Here is a 21980-nt window from a genome sequence, read left to right on the forward strand (position 1 = left end):
TTAATTTAATAAGTTGTTCAAATTTATTTATTTAATTTAATAAGTTGTTCAAATTTATTTATTTAATTGATCACATAATATAAATAAGTAAATATAATTGGAAGTTATAGTCAAATGAAAATTCTTTATTGATCATCAAAATATAAATTTTCTAAAAAAACAGGAAAACACAAATAATTGATGGGTCACTGAAATAATGTATCACTTGAGGAAGATGGAGATTGGGCTCCTCACCACAGGCCTCGCCGGTGAAACCCACCTCAGTTGCCCCTCGATCACCGGCGGCGTCCGTGCTCCCAGGCGGCCGCGTCGCTTGAAGCTGATCTTAAAGCTCTTCTTCTCATTCACCCGCTCGAACGTCAAGCTTCTCGGCACCACAACCGCCGATACGAACTTCGGCACCTTCACCTTCGCGTAGTACGTCGCCGGGGACTGGCCGACGTTGGTCACGGTCCTCGTGAAAGTCACCGTCCTTTTTTGGTTCGCTGGCAATCGGACGGTGATGGAGGGATAGTTCAGGTCTCCTTCTCGGATGCTCTTGATCGACGAGCAGTTGATTTTCCGGTTAACGATGGATCGAATTTGATTGTCAGAATAGCCGAGGCCGCAGAGGTAGGGATAGTAGTCCTCCGGCGAGTTGTCGTAGACGAGCCCCGGGTCGAGGACCTTTAGCGGCTTGACATGGCCAGCGCCGAGGGAGAAGAGATCGGCCGGGAGGTTGGTCTGGTCGGGGATGGGTTTGTTGGTGTTGTCCTTCACGTGTGCGGTGGTCATTATGGCGGATTTGATGGCGGCGGGCGACCAATCGGGGTGGACTTTCTTGATCAGGGCGGCGACGCCGGAAAGGTGCGGGCAGGACATGGAGGTGCCGGAGATGACGTAGAATTTTTCCGTGTTCCAGGCGGCGAGGACGTCGACTCCGGGGCCAGTGATATCGGGCTTGAGGATCCCCGGCGTGATTTGGCTGGGCCCGCGGGAGGAGAAGGAGGTGATCGCCGGCGAGCGGGGCACGTGAGTGACGGCGCCACTGAACACGATGGAGGCCGTCGGGCGGGCAGTGGAGTTGATGTAGGCTTTGATCTTAAGTCCGTCGGCGTAAGGAATGTTAGACCCCGGGACGGCGAGGGGGGGGCTGGCGTAAGTGCTATAGCCGTCTAAATCATAGTTGGGCAACACTATGCCGGCACCGCCGGCTTGCTTGACGACTTCATCCAATGGGAGGGCGGGATTGCCACCGCGGTCGCAGAACACGATCTTTCCCTTCACGTTGACGCCGTCCAGGGAACCCTCGAGGCAAAACCTGGCCTTGCCGTCGAGCAACACGAGAGGGTACTTCTTCTTTGGCGAGAATCCCCGAGGTTGGTACAAGCTCTGGCCGCGGAACTGGCGGCCGTCGCCGAGCTTGACGGTGGCCGAAAACGAGCGGTCCATGGTGCTCGCTGCCACCGTGAGCAACCATGGCGCGTCGTTGGATACGGTGGAAGGGTACGGCCCTGAGTTGCCAGCAGCGCAGCTGACGAAAATTCCTCTGCTCATGGCATGGAACCCGCCGATCGAGACCGGATCATCGTAGAAGGGAGTAGGATCGCCGCCGAGCGAGATGGAAAGCACATCGACGCCGTCCTCCACCGCGGCGTCCATGCCGGCGAGTATGTCGTAGTCCTGACACCCGTTGTCCGTGCACACCTTGTACATAGCGACGTGCGCATGCGGGGCCACCCCGGCGGCGAGGCCCCTGGCGAGCCCGTACACGTTGGCGTGCTTCACGAACGCGCCGCCAGCGGTGCTCGCCGTGTGAGTTCCGTGGCCGCCGGTATCGATCGGCGAGACCGTCGACCGGTGCCGGGACCGGTCGTAATTGACCAAGGACCGAACGCCGATGAGCTTGTTGTTGCAGAACTGCTTCGTCAACGACGCGTTCCCGAAGTCGCACCGACCCTTCCACTTGGCGGGCGGCGGCGGAATGCCGTGGTCGTCAAACGAAGGATGGCCGGGGGTGATGCCGGTGTCTAGGAGACCGATGATGACGCCTTCGCCCATGTCGGTGATGTTCCACACGCTATGGGTGCGGTGGCGCAGCCCCAGGAACCGCGGCGTGTGGGTGGTCAGCGGACGGTAAACAGAGCTCCGAACGGCGCGCACGAACCAGTCCACCTTCGACAAAGCCGCCACCTCCCGCTCCGTCAACATCGCCGAGAATCCGGTCATAACATTCCGGTAGGAGTGTATAACCCTCGATGCCGCATCATCTTCTTCGATCTCCAAAGTGCCGGCGACGTTCTTCAAAAGGGAGTTGTAGTCGCCGGAATCATACGCCGAAACCGGCGGTGGGATATCAACGAAAACAATGTAGGCTTTGAGCTCTTCGTCGGAGTAGGCGGCGCCGCCGCCGGCGAGGAGAAAGGAAACACAGAGTAAGAAGAAAAGAATCGTCATTAACGCTATTGGATATTCTTTACAAAAGAATTTATACAAGAGATTATTTAATAATTATGGTATTTTTATGAAATTTGGCAAAGCATTAATTTGCACGTGACTAACCCACAAACTCAGTATCTCTTATTTGGAAGAAAAAAATAGCAGGTGATTAAGTGACAACCTGAATATGTTAAATATGTTACCCTGATACTATGACCAGGGGACGCATTAATTTGTAATAATGATTTATCAATTCAATGCATTTGAATTAATTTTAGAAAATGAAAGGGCAAAACTTTTATTTAAAAAAACTGTTTTATAAAAATTAGCAAAATGCCTTCGCAATTAATCAATAACACTTTCAAGTTGCTTAAACATAATAATAACTATTGTGCCATATTAAACAATTTAATATTGTTAATAATTAAAGAATTACTTGATAAAACTCATTTAACTTTTCAGAGGTAAAATCAAAATTTATAAATATAGAAAAATAGTTAAATTGATTATTTTTTAGTAATTTATTTAGAGCATTCACAATACTTTTAACATACGCAAGTGTTAATATTTATTTTTTTTAATTGAATTGGTAGCATTAACGCGTTCAAAAAATTTGAATGCGTTAATACTACAGTGCTGAAAAAGATGTCCACGCCAATGCCCTTACTCATGATAATATAAGGTATTTAATTGATTTTGTAATAAATATCATGCATTCATATTTGCATCTTAATCAAGTAATTTTGCTCATTTTATTTATACCTTACTTTTAATAAAAGGAAGGAAACATGGAAAATAAAGGAAATATTATTTTAATTTAAATATAAATATAAATAATCATATACTAATAACATGAGAATATCCAATAATAATAGTGATTCTATTTAAAAATCATGGAGATAGTTAATTTGAGATGCGGCTGCTATGTTGATTGAATATAAACTCCATTCCACTTTGTAACACAAGAATGTTAGTGTCGAGCTAGGGAAGGGGTCCCCGGCGTTGGCCCTCCGACGCTCAAGTCAGTCACTAAAAAGAGGAAAAAGACAGAGCAACAGTAGACACAGTGTGAATATTGAATAGCGCGTACCTACGTCGGTGTATGGACCCCCCTTTATATAGTGCCTTGGTAGGCGACGTGCACGCTCCTCCAAGCGTGGGTATATTCTCCAATTTGTCCTATGAAAAGACCAGTCAGGAAAGTGCGTCTGACATCATACCTTAATAGAGCATGCATATCTCTAACAATACAGTAGAAGCTTCCGTCGTACGATCCATCTGTTGATCATGTTCATGTCAGCGGCACTATCTCCCAAAAAGATATTGAGAGATGCGTCAATGATCTCGCTACTTGGCTGAGCGGGGAAGCCGCTCGACTGGGGACTCCTCCGCTCGATCAGCATCGGCGGCTCTTCCTTGCAGTAACTGGGTACAGTGGCTTGTTTTTGCCCGACCAGACTAACTCTCCGGTCATCCCAATGCTCCTCTGCTCCTTGATGAGCATCTAATGATCTTGGCTGCACGGGCATTCTGTTTGAACCAGCCCTTTGCCAATTGGGAGCTTCATGCTCGATCGGCCATTGCAGTAAAGCTATGCTCTACCCCCTTTTGGTGAGCTCATTAGTTCTCTGGCGTTAACCTCCTTGACTTTAACTTTCACGTTGGCTGCTATCTCAATCCTTTTAACTAGTACTTAATAGGCCCCCCTTTATCGCCGCATCACAAGTCTTCCCCTCAAGTATAGTTGAAAGAGGCTTCAAGTCCGAGTGATTGGACGAGTAGTGCCTCGGGTGACCTCCGCCAGTCGAACACTCTATGTGCTCTGACTGTTAGTCGGCTCATATCTCCTAATTGTAGTTTGACTTTAGTTTATTAACTTGAGTCTAACCGTCATTCGGATATAATGATCATCAAAGTTTTATCGCTGACTCAGAGATCTAATTCACCGACCGACCATTCCTTTCTCTGTTCTCGAGCTCCTAATCGAATCACATAATCTTCGCCATTCTACTTCCTTTGCTGACCTAGGTATGTAGCTGCCGCCCAGATCATACCTTATAAGCCTGGTGGTGGATCGACCGTTCGGCTATATCATAGTCAGGTACTTGTGCCGATCAAGATGGTTGACGACAACACTCAGCGAATTTTTCCATTTCTTTGTGTTTTTCTCGGATGAGCTCCCTTTCGCAGTGGTTGACATCATCTAAATTTTTGGAAGACTGTGCAAATCTTTGATCATTATGATCGAGCACACGGCTATGCCTTTGAATTAAGTCTCATTAATGCTTTTCGTTAGCCGACTGTCACGTGTCCTACCTTCTGCCACCGCATGTTTGACTTGACAGGCGGATATCCACTGATGATGTGACAGGGGTCTTTTCAAATTCTACGATCAAATTTCATCTTAGTTTTGTGTAACCCTTGATTGGATGGCTTTGGGCGATCGGTCGCGAGAATTATAAACCTTCATTTACTCACCATCGTCTTCACATTGCCTTGCACTTTCATCTTCGAGCACTCTCTATGACGCTTCTCCTTCTCATCTTTGCCGGCGACCTTTCTCAGTAAGGTTCTTCTTTCTTCCTTTTGTTGAATCCGTGTTTTGCTTCTTCTTGCTTTCCTTGTTTTCAATTGCTGGTTCTCCACAACCTCCTGTGTCTATCTCCGGGCTATGGTACACTTCCACTGAGTCCAAATTTAACGGGAATGAGATAGACAAGATGAAATCCACATACCATTTCCCATCTGACTATCAAATTGTCATTCCCTCCGCCTACGACCGGCCACACGAACCTCCCGTCGACTTCCTTCCCTTCTTTAAGGATCAGTTTTGTGTCGGTCTCCAATTTCTTGTTCATCCTTTCTTTTCTGCCATCTGTAAATATTTTCATATATCCTTGCACTAACTGGTTCCAAACTCCTTTAGGTTGTTGTGCGGTGTAGTAGTATTGTTCTGCCTGCACGATATTCCTTTAACGCCTTAGATATTCCATTATTTTTATTATCTTAAGTTATTTGAGCCCGACATCTTTTTATTCTAAACCCAAGTGGGACTGAGCCCGATCCGCACGTGGCTGTTACAGCTGACCTACCTCCCGAACGGGCTTCCATACTGTCGATCGCAGTGGCCTCAAAGTCAGCCACCTCCGGTGAGCCTCTGATACAGCGCAAGAGGTACCACGAGGAAACTTCCTCCCTACAAACCCCCGCTCGAGTAGGTTCACGCCCGTCCTCCTAGCGCGGGCGGCGGGGGAGATATCCTCGCCCACCTTTCCCCAACTACCTAGCTCCCCACATCTGTATCTTCCGACCCGATGCCCTCTCAGTCTGGGTTGCCTTCGGGGTCCATATGTGCACTGCCTGTAGCGTATATGCCCCTCTCTCATCTCTATCGATCATACAGGTATCCTCCATCCGTCCATCCCCAATGTCCAAATCCATGGGCAAGGCGGCTTCTGAACTTTCTGGTTCGAGCGGCTAGAGGCAAATAACGACCATCATCCATTTCCCCACTAATGAATGGTGTCGTCCGAGCGACGTCGATGTCAGGGCCTGCACGATGGTCATCTCTCCGAGGGAGCTTGCGAATAGCCATAGCAAGATGACCACTGAGGTATGTATATTGCATCTATATTTACTTGCTTATTATCCACTGTGCACATACTAACTTATTGCCACTGTAGTATTGGGTCGAGAGTCTGGCCATATATCAAAGGCTAGCCTTTTTGGAACATGAAGTCCAATAGTTGCGCGCTCCGAGTGGCCAATGAGAGGTTGTTCGGGCATGTTCGGAGTAGCTAACTTCTAAGGCGGCTCAGCTGAAGGCCGATCTACAGAAGAGCTCCAAGCTGCTATAAGCGGAGAGGGCCAAAAGCGCCAAGCAGGCCTCTCAGCTAGAAAGGCTCAACAAGCAGGCCACCTCTTTTGAGTCCAAAATCCTTTCCGCTAATACTAGGAAGCTCCGAGCCATAGAAGATTTGGAGATCAAGAATAAAGAGACTTGGCTCTTGGCTCAGAATTTGAAGGAGGCTAAGGCCGCTTTAAGTGCCAAGCGAGAGAGTCGATCAGCTGAACAAGCCTTAGTGAAGGTTTAGCTCGTTGCTAAGGATGTCGAGCTGACCTTGTTAAGGACCGAGTTGGAGGCCTCCCGCTCGGCCTCCAAAATCTATCAAGACGGGGAGGTCGACCTCTTCAAGGTTTTCAAGCGGGATTATCTCCACTCGGACCCCTTCAATGACCGGTTCACCGACCGAGTGCTCTATCTCTTCAATTTCGGCATTGATGGGACTCTTGACCAGCTGAAGGACGGTGGCTATCTTCTGACCGCACTGACCAACAAGGTGATCAACCGAGAGAGCTGACCGAGTCACTACCGGATGATGTGCTAGATTATCTTGAGTGACCCCCCATCTCTGCTCCACAGGCCTCCTTTTGTATTGTCTCCTGATGCCTTGTAAAAAATTTTCTAAGTGTCAATGCATAATTACCCGTTCGACGTATCTTTCTTCAATTAATTTTTGCAAGTGTTCCCTCATGCATCGTCATTCGGCGTTTCTTCACTCTGTTAAATTTTGCAAATGCTCCTTCATGCCCTATCGTTCGGCATTCCTTTACTTTTTAAAATTTTGCAAACACTCCTTCGCGCCTAGCCGTTCGACTTGTTACGATTCTACAATTGCACGGATTCGTCGTCAGTAATATAAAAGATTATCGAACCCATAAGGACTGGTTATAAGTACTAGTGAAAGCATACTTAGGATTAGCTACACTATTGATGGTTGTAAGTAATCTAAGAGAAAAAATGGGGAAGCGAGGGATGAGAACTAGCAACGAGAGGAAAATCAAATCAAATCAAATCTTATTCGCCGCTTTTAGGAATGTAAATATTTTGTTTCATTTCTAATTTTCATTTTTTTATAATTGAATATAGAAAATCAAATCAAATTATTTTTCAACACGGTTAAAATATGCTTTTTATTATTATTTTCGGCCACTGATCCATCTAAAGATCTCATAATATAATCATTTCAAGTCCTATGAATTTCTAAATTTATAAGGAATTTCAATATGCACTCTATTACTATTTTAGGTATTCTTAGTGGTAGGGTTATAAATGAATCGAGTTTTGGGGTATTCAAGCTTATTTGATAAAGTAATCGAGCCAAGTTTAAAATGAACCAAGCCTTTGAAATGATTGTTCAAGTTTGGCTTGATATATTTTTTATGAGCTTGAGCTTGTTTGAAACTTGACTTGAGCTTTGTTCGTTTAAATATTATCGAGCTCTCAAATAAAGCTTGTTTGATTGTTTAAAACTTTTAGTTATTTGATTGGTTATCGAGGTTGATAATTCAAACTTATTTATTTATTTTATTGTTTAATTAGTATATTGATAAGAGTTTTAATAATAAATATATTGTTCATAAATATTATTCACGAACATTGTTTACGAACGTTAACAAACTGAATACATATGTATTCAAGTATGTTTGTTTAGTTTAACGAGTTGTTCAAGATTGTTTGTTTAATTGATCACGTATATATTAAACGAATATAAACAAGCTCTACCAAGTCAAACATTAAATTTGTTCACAAATACTTGGTTCATTTATATCCCTATCTAGTGGTAATCCAAAGATATTGAAAAAAAAATCTCTTTTTTTCTTCTTCTTATTTAATTTTTTTTTCCTATGTCTGTTATAGGAGATCAGGCCACGCTAAACTTGGGGAGATATGACAATAAAAAAAGCTATTGAATTAGTTGAACAAACAAATACAAAATGAATTCAAGTGTAAATTACAGAACGGATCAACGTAAAAAAAGTTACAAGTGTCGAATGGACAAAAAAAGTGGAGTGTTCTCTTACCAACAATTCATGCTAAAATTGATAATGTGGATTTCTTAAATTATAAAGAATTTAAATATATTTTTCATTATTATTTTCGACTTTTCTATATATATATATAAATAAAAGGAGTAAAATGGAAAGATTAAATATATTAATGTACTCTTCCAAAGTGTAATACTGGTCAATTCAGGAAGTTAAGTGCTGTTTTTGGTAAATTGCCCTTTATTATTTGTTTCAATTTTACAGAATATATAAAATTAACTTTAGAATTTTCTTATTAAGAAAATTGGAAGTTATAGTCCAATGAAAACTCTTTATAGATCATGAAAATATAAATTTTCTAAAAAGGAAAACACATAGATAATTGACGTGTCACTGCAGTGGTGGATTACTTGAGGAAGATGGAGATTGGGCTCCTCACCACTCGGCTCGCCGGAGAAACCCACCTCAGTTGCCCCTCGATCACCGGCGGCGTCCGTGCTCCCAGGCGGCCGCGTAGCTTGAAGCTGATCTTAAAGCTCTTCTTCTCATTCACCCGCTCGAACGTCAAGCTTCTCGGCACCACAACCGCCGATACGAACTTCGGCACCTTCACCTTCGCGTAGTACGTCGCCGGGGACTGGCCGACGTTGGTCACGGTCCTCGTGAAACTCACCGTCCTTTTCTGGTTTGTTGGCAATTGGACGGTGATGGAGGGATAGTTCAGGTCTCCTTCTCGGATGCTCTTAATCGACGAGCAGTTGATTTTCCGGTTAACGATGGCTCGAATGTCAGAGTCAGAATAGCCGAGGCCGCAGAGGTAGGGATAGTAGTCCTCCGGCGAGTTGTCGTAGACGAGCCCCGGGTCGAGGACCTTTAGCGGCTTGACATGGCCTGCGCCGAGGGCGAAGAGATCGGCCGGGAGGTTGGTCTCGTCGGAGATGGGTTTGTTGGTGTTGTCCTTCACGTAGGCGGTGGTCATTATGGCGGATTTGATGGCGGCGGGCGACCAATGGGGGTGGGCTTTCTTGATCAGGGCGGCGACCCCGGAAAGGTGCGGGCAGGACATGGAGGTGCCGGAGATGACCTTAAATTTTTCCGTGTTCCAGGCGGCGAGGACGTTGACTCCGGGGCCAGTGATGTCGGGCTTGAGGATCCCAGGCGTGATTCGGCTGGGCCCGCGGGAGGAGAAGGAGGTGATCGCCGGCGAGCGGGGCACGTGAGTGACGGCGCCACTGAACACGATGGCGGCCGTCGGGCGGGCAGTGGAGTTGATGTAGCCCTTGATCTTAAGTCCGTCAGGGTACGGAATGTTAGACGCCGGGACGGCGTGGAGGGTGGCGGAAGTGCTATAGCCGTCTTCCTCATAGTTGGACAACACCATGCCGGCGCCGCCGGCTTGCTTGACGACTTGCCCCTTTGGGACGGTGGAGACGCCGCCAGGGTCGCAGAACACGATCTTTCCCTTCACGTTGACGCCGTCCAGGGAACCGTCGAGGCATAAACTTGCCCCGCCGTCGAGAAACACGAGAGGGTACTTCTTCTTCGGCGAGAATCCCCGCGGCTGGTACAAGCTCTCGCCGCGGAACTGGCGGCCGTCGCCGAGCTTGACGGTGGCCGAAAACGAGCGGTCCATGGTGCTCGCTGCCACCGTGAGCAACCACGGCGCGTCGTTGGATACGGTGGAAGGGTACGGCCCTGAGTTGCCAGCAGCACAGCTGACGAAAATTCCTCTGCTCATGGCGTGGAACCCGCCGATCGCGACCGGTTCATCGTAGAAGGGAGTAGGCTCGCCGGCGAGCGAGATGGAAAGCACATCAACGCCGTCCTCCACCGCGGCGTCCATGCCGGCGAGTACGTCGTACCCCTGACACCCGTCGTCCGTGCACACCTTGTACATAGCGACGTGCGCATGCGGGGCCACCCCGGCGGCGAGGCCCTTGGCGAGCCCGTACACGTTGGCGTGATTTACGAACGCGCCGCCAGCGGTGCTCGCCGTGTGAGTGCCGTGGCCGTCGTTATCGATCGGCGAGACCGACGACCGGTGGCGGGACCGGTCGTAATTGACTAAGGACCTAACGCCGATGAGCTTGTTGTTGCAGAACTGCTTCGTCAACGACGCGTTCCCGAAGTCGCACCGACCCTTCCACTTGGTGGGCGGCGGCGGAATGCCGTGGTCGTCAAACGAAGGATGGCCGGGGGTGACGCCGGTGTCTAGGAGGCCGATGATGACGCCTTCGCCCATGTCGGTGATGTTCCACACGCTATGGGTGCGGTGGCGCAGCCCCAGGAACCGCGGCGTGTGGGTGGTCAGCGGACGGTAAACAGAGCTCCGAACGGCGCGCACGAACCAGTCCACCTTCGACAAAGCCGCCACCTCCCGCTCCGTCAACATCGCCGAGAAGCCGGTCATAACATTCCGGTAGGAGTGTATAACCCTCGACGCCGCATCATCTTCTTCGATCTCCAAAGTGCCGGCGGCGTTCTTCAAAAGGGAGTTGTAGTCAACGGAATCATACGCCGAAACCGGCGGTGGGATATCAACGTAAACAATGTAGGCTTTGAGCTCTTCGTCGGAGTAGGCGGCGCCGCCGCCGGCGAGGAGAAAGGAAACACAGAGGAAGAAGAAAAGAATCGTCATTAACGCTATTCGATATTCTTTACAAAAGAATTTATACAACAGATTTTTTTAATAATTATGGTATTTTTATGGAATTTGGCAACAAAGAAGCATTAATTTGCAATAATGATTTGCCAAAGCAATGCATTTGAATTAATTTTAGAAAATGAAAGGGCAAAGTTTTGCATTTATAATTGTAAATAATAAAAAAAACTTTTATTTAAAAAAAACTATTTTTTAAAAATTATTAACATGCCTTCGCAATTAATCAATAACACTTTCAAGTTGCTTAAATATAATTGATCCTGTCTAGAAGCTGAGAAGACGAACCTGTCGGTGTGACGTGTCTGGAAGATTGACCGCATCCCCATGACCCAGTCGATGAGCTGTCCGCTACATTGACCAGATCGTCAGAAGTCCTCTTCCGGTCAACTGTACCTGTATCCATCGACCGGGTCCCCCGGTCTCTGGTACCTCGGTGCTCGAGGCGAATTCCACAAATGCATAAATATCCGGATAATAATAGAATATTGAAATAAATGCAAAGAAGGTACGAGAACGTACCCTGGCCCAGGGGGGCGCCCTCAGATGAATGAGTGAGCTGGTCGTGAAACTGACCGAGTCGTCGTGACCCGGAAGGGTGGATGCCTCTGAACCGACCGAAGAGGAGCTGGGTCCGGAGGTGACAACGCGGAGCCGAATGTGGCATGGGTCTGAAAGGTGACACACAATCGGAATACAACGGCGACACGACCGGCGTACGACACCGATTCGCAGGCCGGAATGTGACAATGGCGCGTAGGCCGGAACACTAGGCAAAGTCGGCACCAGGACTGCCAATAAGTGCCGGCGGCCGGGCGGGCGAGGTCGAGGGCCGCGCCCACGGCCCGGGCGTTGCCGGTCTGGGCGAGGCCGAGGCCGGCGAGATTGCCGTAGGCGGCCGGCGTGACCACGAGGTCGAGGCCGGTGGCGGCGTAGAGCGCGTCGAGGCGCGTGCCCGCCGGCAGGCCCGCCGCCGGCTGGGCGAGCCCGCTGAACGAGCCCGACAGCCCGGCCTGCGCGGTCAGCACGCCGAAGCGCGCGGAGGCTGCCGGCGAGGGGGGCGAGGAGGAGAAGAAGGGAGCGCCGGCGGGTTCGTCGGCGCCGGCGGAGAGCTGGAGAAGGAGAAAAAATCTCCTTGATGGTTGGCGGCGGCCCAAAATCACGAACTCCTCCCCTTTCTCCCCATGAACCGTGATCTCCCTTTCAAGCCCCAAAACCTAATTTGATCCCAAATGTCTAAAATGCCCTCCACTTTCCTCCTAATTCCTTCTCTGCCCCTTACACAACCGGATCACAAGCCTCCCCTTCAAGTCTAGTCGAAGGAGGCGTGAGTCCGACTGACTGGACAGTCTATCGCAAAGAGCTGAACCGCTCTCGATGTCAAAGCCGAATCGTTGAACCGATAATATAATGTCACTCGAGCGATCGCTATGATAATAGTGTCGTAGGAGACGGTAACGATACCGAGCGGACCAAGTCTGTAATCGAACCAATGCCGAGTGCGCATCCGCGAAGATACCGACCGGACGATCGAAGTGCTATCGATCGGATGAATAGATGTTAGACGAATGCTGTCGTGCGAGCGATCGAAATGATGCCGATCGGATGGATAGATGCTAGAAGGACGCTGTCGTGCGTGCGACCGGAATGTCAATCGGTCGGATAAATGCGGGGCGGGCGATGCCGCGCGAGCGACCGGAATGATGTCGATCGGTCGAATAAACACTGGGCGGATGATACCGCGCGTGCGACCGGAATGATGGCGATCGGTCGGATAAATGTTGGGCGGACGATGCCGCGCGTGCGACCGTGGTGACGTCGATCGGTCAGATAGATGCAGGGCGGACGATGCCGCTCGACCCCGAACGGGGGAGATAGATGCTCGCGACGGCTACTCGACCCCCAACGGGGGAGATAGAATATATGATATGCTGGTCCGTGCAGAGGTCTTCAGCCCGGGGGATTCACACCGGTCCGTCTGCGGCCCGACTCTTGGTCGGTCGCCCGGGAGGTTTATAGTCGCCGGTCCGACTGCGGCCCGACTCTTGGTCGGTCGCCCGGGAGGTTTATAGTCGCCGGTCCGACTGCGGCCCGACTCTTGGTCGGTCGCCCGGGAGGTTTATAGTCGCCGGTCCGACTCTTGATTTTTAACGACGGTGCTCGTCGGCGCGAATATTTATAGCCGGTCGGCGCGGCTCTCGATATTTAACGACGGTGCTCGTCGGCGCGGATATTTATAGCCGGTCGGCGCGGCTCTCGATTTTTAACGACGGTGCTCGTCGGCGCGGATATTTATGGCCGGTCGGCGCGGCTCTCGATTTTTAACGACGGTGCTCGTCGGTCTTCAAGTGAGACTATATACCCGGCCGAACGGCTCGGGCTTCACATCGAGCGCTGGGCTCGGATACCATATACCCGGCCGAACGACTCGGGCCTTCACATCGAGCGCTGGGCTCGGATACCATATACCCGGCCGAACGGCTCGGGCCTTCACATCGAGCGCTGGGCTCGGATACCATATACCCGGCCGAACGGCTCGGGCCTTCACATCGAGCGCTTGGCTCGCATATAATCCTCCCCGAGGTAGTCTCGGCTATAATGTACCTGGCCGAGCGGCTCAGGCCTTCGCTCCCTGAGGTAGTACTCAGCTATAATGTACCTGGCCGAGCGGCTCAGGCCTTCGCTCCTAGGCAATATCCTCCCTCTATCATCCTGAACAGCGCAGGGTTTTGGTTTCCCATCCTGCCATAATAGTATGCAGCCCGGCCGAACGGCTCGGGGTCTTCGTGTTTGAGCCTGTGGCTCGGATATAAACCTCCCGGCCGAACGGCTCGGGGGCCTTCGTCTTCGAGCCCGTGGCTCGGATATAAACCTCCCGGCCGAACGGCTCGGGGGCCTTCGTCTTCGAGCCCGTGGCTCGGATATAAACCTCCCGGCCGATCGGCTCGGGGGCCTTCGGCTTCGAGCCCGTGGCTCGGATATAAACCTCCCGGCCGATCGGCTCGGGGGCCTTCGGGTTCGAGCCCCTGGCTCGGATATAAACCTCCCGGCCGATCGGCTCGGGGGCCTTCGTCTTCGAGCCCGTGGCTCGGATATAAACCTCCCGGCCGATCGGCTCGGGGGCCTTCGGGTTCGAGCCCCTGGCTCGGATATAAACCTCCCGGCCGATCGGCTCGGGGGCCTTCGGCTTCGAGCCCCTGGCTCGGATATAAACCTCCCGGCCGATCGGCTCGGGGGCCTTCGGGACTTGTACAGATCATATAACTGACAGAACAAATAACAGAAAAACTGACCGTGGTCATGAGGATGGCAGAACTATCCGGCGTCGTTCATCTTCACGTTCCAGATCAGGCGCGTTCCCACAGACGGCGCCAATTTGATCCTGTCTAGAAGCTGAGAAGACGAACCTGCCGGTGTGACGTGTCTGGAAGATTGACCGCATCCCCATGACCCAGTCGATGAGCTGTCCGCTACATTGACCAGATCGTCAGAAGTCCTCCTCCGGTCAACTGTACCTGTATCCATCGACCGGGTCCCCCCGATCTCTGGTACCTCGGTGCTCGAGGCGAATTCCACAAATGCATAAATATCCGGATAATAATAGAATATTGAAATAAATGCAAAGAAGGTACGAGAACGTACCCTGGCCCAGGGGGGCGCCCTCGGATGAATGAGTGAGCTGACTGCGTCGTGACCCGGAAGGGTGGATGCCTCTGAACCGACCGAAGAGGAGCTGGGTCCGGAGGTGACAACGCGGAGCCGAATGTGGCATGGGTCTGAAAGGTGACACACAATCGGAATACAACGGCGACACGACCGGCGTACGACACCGATTCGCAGGCCGGAATGTGACAATGGCGCGTAGGCCGGAACACTAGGCAAAGTCGGCACCAGGACTGCCAATAAGTGCCGGAGGAGGGCTGCTGTGCGCGCGGAGGCTGCCGGCGAGGGGGGCGCTGTGCGCGCGGAGGCTGCCGGCGAGGGGGGCGCTGTGCGCGCGGAGGCTGCCGGCGAGGGGGCTGCTGCGCGCGCGGAGGCTGCCGGCGAGGGGGGCGCTGTGCGCGCGGAGGCTGCCGGCGAGGGGGCTGCTGCGCGCGCGGAGGCTGCCGGCGAGGGGGGAGAGGAGGAGAAGAAGGGAGCGCCGGCGGCTTCGTCGGCGCCGGCGGAGAGCTGGAGAAGGAGAAAAAATCTCCTTGATGGTTGGCGGCGGCCCAAAATCACGAACTCCTCCCCTTTCTCCCCATGAACCGTGATCTCCCTTTCAAGCCCCAAAACCTAATTTGATCCCAAATGTCTAAAATGCCCTCCACTTTCCTCCTAATTCCTTCTCTGCCCCTTACACAACCGGATCACAAGCCTCCCCTTCAAGTCTAGTCGAAGGAGGCGTGAGTCCGACTGACTGGACAGTCTATCGCAAAGAGCTGAACCGCTCTCGATGTCAAAGCCGAATCGTTGAACCGATAATATAATGTCACTCGAGCGATCGCTATGATAATAGTGTCGTAGGAGACGGTAACGATACCGAGCGGACCAAGTCTGTAATCGAACCAATGCCGAGTGCACATCCGCGAAGATACCGACCGGACGATCGAAGTGCTATCGATCGGATGAATAGATGTTAGACGAATGCTGTCGTGCGAGCGATCGAAATGATGCCGATCGGATGGATAGATGCTAGAAGGACGCTGTCGTGCGTGCGACCGGAATGTCAATCGGTCGGATAAATGCGGGGCGGGCGATGCCGCGCGAGCGACCGGAATGATGTCGATCGGTCGAATAAACACTGGGCGGACGATACCGCGCGTGCGACCGGAATGATGGCGATCGGTCGGATAAATGCTGGGCGGACGATGCCGCGCGTGCGACCGTGGTGACGTCGATCGGTCAGATAGATGCTGGGCGGACGATGCCGCTCGACCCCGAACGGGGGAGATAGATGCTCGCGACGGCTACTCGACCCCCAACGGGGGAGATAGAATATATGATATGCTGGTCCGTGCAGAGGTCTTCAGCCCGGGGGATTCACACCGGTCCGTCTGCGGCCCGACTCTTGGTCGGTCGCTCGGGAGGTTTATAGTCGCCGGTCCGACTGCGGCCCGACTCTTGGTCGGTCGCCCGGGAGGTTTATAGTCGCCGGTCCGACTGCGGCCCGACTCTTGGTCGGTCGCCCGGGAGGTTTATAGTCGCTGGTCCGACTCTTGATTTTTAACGACGGTGCTCGTCGGCGCGGATATTTATAGCCGGTCGGCGCGGCTCTCGATATTTAACGACGGTGCTCGTCGGCGCGGATATTTATAGCCGGTCGGCGCGGCTCTCGTTTTTTAACGACGGTGCTCGTCGGCGCGGATATTTATGGCCGGTCGGCGCGGCTCTCGATTTTTAACGATGGTGCTCGTCGGTCTTCAAGTGAGACTATATACCCGGCCGAACGGCTCGGGCCTTCACATCGAGCGCTGGGCTCGGATACCATATACCCGGCCGAACGACTCGGGCCTTCACATCGAGCGCTGGGCTCGGATACCATATACCCGGCCGAACGGCTCGGGCCTTCACATCGAGCGCTGGGCTCGGATACCATATACCCGGCCGAACGGCTCGGGCCTTCACATCGAGCGCTGGGCTCGGATACCATATACCCGGCCGAACGGCTCGGGCCTTCACATCGAGCGCTTGGCTCGTATATAATCCTCCCTGAGGTAGTCTCGGCTATAATGTACCTGGCCGAGCGGCTCAGGCCTTCGCTCCCTGAGGTAGTACTCAGCTATAATGTACCTGGCCGAGCGGCTCAGGCCTTCGCTCCTAGGCAATATCCTCCCTCTATCATCCTGAACAGCGCAGGGTTTTGGTTTCCCATCCTGCCATAATAGTATGCAGCCCGGCCGAACGGCTCGGGGTCTTCGTGTTCGAGCCTGTGGCTCGGATATAAACCTCCCGGCCGATCGGCTCGGGGGCCTTCGTCTTCGAGCCTGTGGCTCGGATATAAACCCCCCGGCCGAACGGCTCGGGGGCCTTCGGCTTCGAGCCTTTGGCTCGGATATAAACCTCCCGGCCGATCGGGGTCTTCGGCCTTGAGCCCGTGGCTCGGATATAAACCTCCCGGCCGATCGGCTCGGGGCCTTCGTAGCGCCTGGCTCGGATATAAACCTCCCGGCCGATCGGCCTGGGGCCGCCTCGAGCCCGGTGGCTCGATATAAACCTCCTACCGATCGGCTCGGGGCCTTGAGTTCGAGCCCGGCTCGGATATAAACCTCCTACCGATCGGCCGGGGCCTTGTTCGAGCCCCGGCTCGATATAAACCTCCTACCGATCGGCTCGGGGCCGGACTTATGCGGATCATATAGCGATGTAACAAATAATGAAAAACCGACCGTGGTCATGAGGATGGCGAGAACTATCCGGCCGCTCATCTTCACGTTCCGGATCGGTAGCGTTCCCACGGCGCCATTTGATCCCGCCTGTCGAGAAGACGAACTGCCGGTGTGGACGGTATCCGGAAGATTGACCGCATCCCCATGACCCGCCGATGAGGTCATCACTACATTGACGGATCGTCGAAGTCCTCCTCGGTCAGCAGATCCATCGGGGTCCCCTCGACCGTACCTCGGTGCTCGAGGCGAATTCCACAAATGCATAAATATCCGGATAATAATAGAATAGTTAACTAAATGCGGAAAAGGTACGAGAACGTACCCTGGCCCAGGGGGGCGCCCTCGGATGGATGAGTGAGCTGGTCGTGAAACTGACCGAGTGGTCTTGACCCGGAAGGGTGGATGCATCTGAACCGACCGAAGAGGAGCTGGGTCCGGAGGTGACAACGCGGAGCCGAATGTGGCATGGATCTGAAAGGTGACACACAATCGGAATACAACGGCGACACGGCCGGCGTACGACATCGGCTCGCAGGCCGGAATGTGACAACGGCGCGTAGGCCGGAATGTGACAACGACGCGTAGGCCGGAATGTGACAACGGCGCGTAAGCCGGAACACTAGGCAAAGTCGGCGCCAGGACTGCCGGTAAGTGCCGGAGGAGGGCTGCTCTGCGTGTAGAGGCTGCCTACGAGGGAGGCGCTGTGCGCGCGGAGGCTGCCGGCGAGGGGGGAGAGGAGGAGAAGAAGGGAGCGCCGGCGGCTTCGTCGGCGCCGGCGGAGAGCTGGAGAAGGAGAAAAAATCTCCTTGATGGTTGGCGGCGGCCCAAAATCACGAACTCCTCCCCTTTCTCCCCATGAACCGTGATCTCCCTTTCAAGCCCCAAAACCTAATTTGATCCCAAATGTCTAAAATGTCCTCCACTTTCCTCCTAATTCCTTCTCTGCCCCTTACACAACCGGATCAATAATAATAAGTACTTTAGTGTCATATTAAACAATTTAATAATGTTAATAATTAAAGAATTACTTGATAAAAATTCTTTTAATTTTTCGGAGGTAAAATCAAAATTTATGAATATAGAAAATAGCTAAATTAATTATTTTTTGTAGTTCACATATTCATGATAATATAAGGTATTTAATTGATTTTGTAATAAATATCATCTGCATTCATTGAATAATGGGGAAAGGTTAAAAAAAAAAGATTTGCATCTAAATCAAGTAATTTTCCCCATTTTATTTATACCTTACTTTTAATAAAAGGAAGGAGACATGGAAATTAAAGGAAATATTATTTTAATTTAAAATATAAATATAAATAATCATATACTAATAACATGAGAGTGTACAAGAATAATAGTAATATACCTATTTAACATTTTTATCTTAAAAAACCACACATTTAATAGACTATAATCAAAGAAAAAACATTCATTTAATGAAATGTGCCAAAAATATAAATTATAAAAAATATACAAGGGAAGAGAGAAATGAAATTTAAATTTATGAAAACAAAATAATATCTTAGCGGTAACTTTCACAAGGAAATGAAATCGGTTATCTTGTCATTTTTTTCTAATTTATATTGATTTTTTTTCTAAATGAGTTGGTTTTGTTTGATTTACAAGAGTGACTATTACTTAATCATTCATTCCTGAATGCATTCACTTTGTTGTTTTGTAGGATAAGCTATTTAGATTGCATGATGAACATGCTCATGCTAATTACCTTAAGACTGTTCAAGCAAACAGACCGAATGAACCAATATGGCAAAGATAGACCAACAAGTCAAATGAGTTTCGAAAGAGTTCCACTGTGCAATCGAGCCAAATGAGTTGAAAGAGCCACACAAATCAACCTAGACAAGCAAATTCTAGTGACATAGACGATATGGCATCGAATATACTTACAAAGATGTGCAAGTTGCCGCTGATCATCTTCTTCTTCTTTGACAAGGATCAAGGCTAGAGTCGCTTTAGATGTCGGCATGTGCAACAAAAGATATAGTAGCCATAGAGGTTTTTGACAACTTAGATCAATAAGAAAACCTATGAAGATGTTAACAACTTTCTCACTGACAAAACAAAATAAATATGTTCACCAACGAGTGCATCAAAATTAGAGGTGGAATCAAACTGGATCCTGTAGAAGGAAAATGAACCTAGTATCGCACTTATATGCATATTTTGGGCATCCTAAGTGAAATAGCCTTACATAGAGATCGTAGAGTGGCGATATTCATGTAGCCAGCTGCAAATAGTTGGTACGAATAAAATACGATCTGATGATGATGACTGGTATCAGGCATCCTTTCAACTCCTTTGCCGTCGTTTTTTATGTATCTTCTTGATGAGACGCCTTATGCAGGTCTTACTGTCCCAATTGGACTTCACAAGCCTCTGATACCGACGAATCACTCTCCTCGCAATCAAGGTTTCTTTCTTTTTCCTCCGCCTCGGAGCTGCGGGTGGTGAAGTTAGGGTTGCAGGTTGATTAGGAGACACAGTTGGCACATCCCATGATAAATGTTGTGACCAGCTCCTATGCAAGGCATTATATCCATCCATCCTTCTCATGAGTTCCTATCAAACAAAGAAATATATTGAGCCACCAGGAATGGTTCGGTCTCAGCACATAAAAGGGATGAAACCCACCACCACCCTCTCCTCCATCGCGGAAAGCCGGGTCCTCATATTATCCTCTAGATAGCGCACTGATTGTTCAAGGGCCTCCAACCGTCGTGAAAGGTTGTTAAACTGAAAGCGTGAGGATAAGAATGTGCATACAAAGTTTACAATGGGAATGCTATATAAACACTGCATTCAAAGATTTAAATATTGATGTAAGAATTGTTACTGATTCTAAGCCTGCAATTGATTTTGTCAAGGGAACTAATGTTCTTGTTTGGCCCATAAGTAAGATGTACTAATCGCTAACTCAGTTCTTAGAAAGAGTGCGGGGTGTTTGTGGTTGGATGGTTTAATGCATTAGTTGAGTAAATTTGTTGCAAGGAGAAAAAATAATAGCACCTCAGAAGCTGAAACTTCACTCGGTTGCACTGTTTCCTCTGGCCGTGAGCTTGCATTAGCATCCTCCATGATTGCCTTTTAAAAGATAGAGGATTAGAATTATTGAAGAGGAAGCAGGATTAAAAAAGAGTACAATATCAACCAAACATGCAGGAATTATCACTTTCACCTAGATCATTTTCAATCCTAAGTCTCAAGCTAATAGTCAAAACACATAGCTGATGATTAGAAAATCTAGTTCACATCAAATGCAAATACACAAACTAAACGTAGCATAAACAAAGGACATTGTAGCCTTTCCTTTGGGAAAAACAATAATAATTCTCAGAGCCAAAATTACAAGCTGATAAAGCCAAGGAGACTATGAAGAAAAGGCAAAGTGAGACATTGAAGACATAGAAACCAACAAAATCATTGAAAATGTCTCACAAAATCACTATGATGCAAGAATAAATCAATACTTATGCTACAGAAATAACTGTGATTCCAACAGATAATCACGACGAAAATCTGTAGAAATGCCGAGATGGGAAATCACACCTTCCACCGCACGTCAATTATCATGGGCGTTGGTTTCGTTAAGAGAGAAACCAAATCCGCAAATTAAGAACCTCATCACAAATCAAGAAACTCATCACAAATCCATTGAGATCAAGAACCTCATCACAAATTAAGAAACTCTTTCCATTTTCTCAAATTAGGGTTTCGAACCAAAAACACGGCAGGAAATCTACCATCGGAGCAAGAAAGCATTTGGCCACTTTACAACCCCGTCGCAGACGAAACGAGACCACAGAAAACATGCGAGGGCTATGAAAAATGTAGGAAGTTCATGATTTCGCTTGTCTGCAAGAAGGAAACACCGATCGGAGGATAAATCACCGAGCGAGGAGGCGAAGATCGAAGATCGAAGCTCGACGGAGACGGCGATCGCGTGCGGGGTAGAAGGAATCGCGCCGGCGTCGAGGAGGGATCGAGAGCTCTGGAGCGAAAGATCGACGAGGGTTCGCTTCTTCTCTCGTCGGCCTCCGCGGAGAATGGGAATGAGTTTGTAGGTCACAAACACACATGGCCAGTGGGAGCCACCTGATATTGCCGACGTCGATAAATATAATTTATATGAATAACAATAAATAGCTGTTAATATAAAAAAAAAATTGGTAGACAACCATAAAAAAATGGTAAAAAAACAACTTACTTTTTTATTTAAAAAATATTTGAAAAAAAATAAAAGTACATTTTTTTATAAGTAAAAATGTAGCGCTATTTTATAATTATTAAAGGATGTCCTATTTTTAATTAGTTATTTATATTTATCTATTCCTTTTTCAATATTATTCTCAATATTATCTTCCATCTCAATGTTTTTATCTAAATTCTAAATCGAGAACAGTTATAATAGTTGCAAAACTACATCTGATATATTGTAATAGATACAATTTTATTTCTCCTACAACGTGAATATGTTTCAACAAATTAAAAAATATATTATAATAATTAAGAAACCATACCTGTTACAATACCTTGTAACAGGTAGGATATCAACCCTCACTAGCATAAAAGGACAGGTGAACACCAACAAAGGTAAGCTCTCTCTTGTGTGTGTGCGCGCCTGCGCACGAAAAACACTCGCTTCCCTTTTATTCTTCTCCTTTTAGCTCAACACAGACTTGACC

The 21980-nt window shown here is 49.2% G+C and overlaps 3 protein-coding genes across 4 annotated transcripts; all 3 read right to left on the reverse strand.

The window, feature by feature from the left end:
- Nucleotides 1-201: 201 nt before the first annotated feature.
- On the reverse strand, nt 202-2436 carry LOC122004761 (subtilisin-like protease). Its single transcript, XM_042559598.1, has one exon. The coding sequence runs from the start codon at nt 2434-2436 to the stop codon at nt 202-204; it is 2235 nt and encodes a 744-aa protein (XP_042415532.1).
- A 6217-nt stretch (nt 2437-8653) lies between these two features.
- On the reverse strand, nt 8654-10885 carry LOC122004762 (subtilisin-like protease 4). The gene has a single exon (XM_042559599.1). It carries the CDS (start codon nt 10883-10885, stop codon nt 8654-8656), a length of 2232 nt encoding a protein of 743 aa, XP_042415533.1.
- An 8409-nt stretch (nt 10886-19294) lies between these two features.
- LOC122007290 lies at nt 19295-21374 on the reverse strand. Of its 2 annotated transcripts, none has more exons than XM_042563134.1 (4): nt 21187-21374; nt 20305-20379; nt 19930-20031; nt 19295-19857 (listed from the first exon to the last, which is right to left on the reverse strand). In XM_042563134.1, exons 2-4 carry the CDS (start codon nt 20371-20373, stop codon nt 19588-19590), a joined length of 441 nt encoding a protein of 146 aa, XP_042419068.1. In that variant the 5' UTR covers nt 20374-20379; nt 21187-21374; the 3' UTR covers nt 19295-19587. The 2 variants fall into 2 exon arrangements, with proteins under 2 accessions (XP_042419068.1, XP_042419067.1); XM_042563133.1 differs by lacking the exon at nt 21187-21374 and adding an exon at nt 21039-21173.
- Nucleotides 21375-21980: the final 606 nt, after the last annotated feature.

This window comes from Zingiber officinale, chromosome 7B, assembly GCF_018446385.1.
Source record: "Zingiber officinale cultivar Zhangliang chromosome 7B, Zo_v1.1, whole genome shotgun sequence".
Lineage (NCBI taxonomy): Eukaryota > Viridiplantae > Streptophyta > Magnoliopsida > Zingiberales > Zingiberaceae > Zingiber > Zingiber officinale.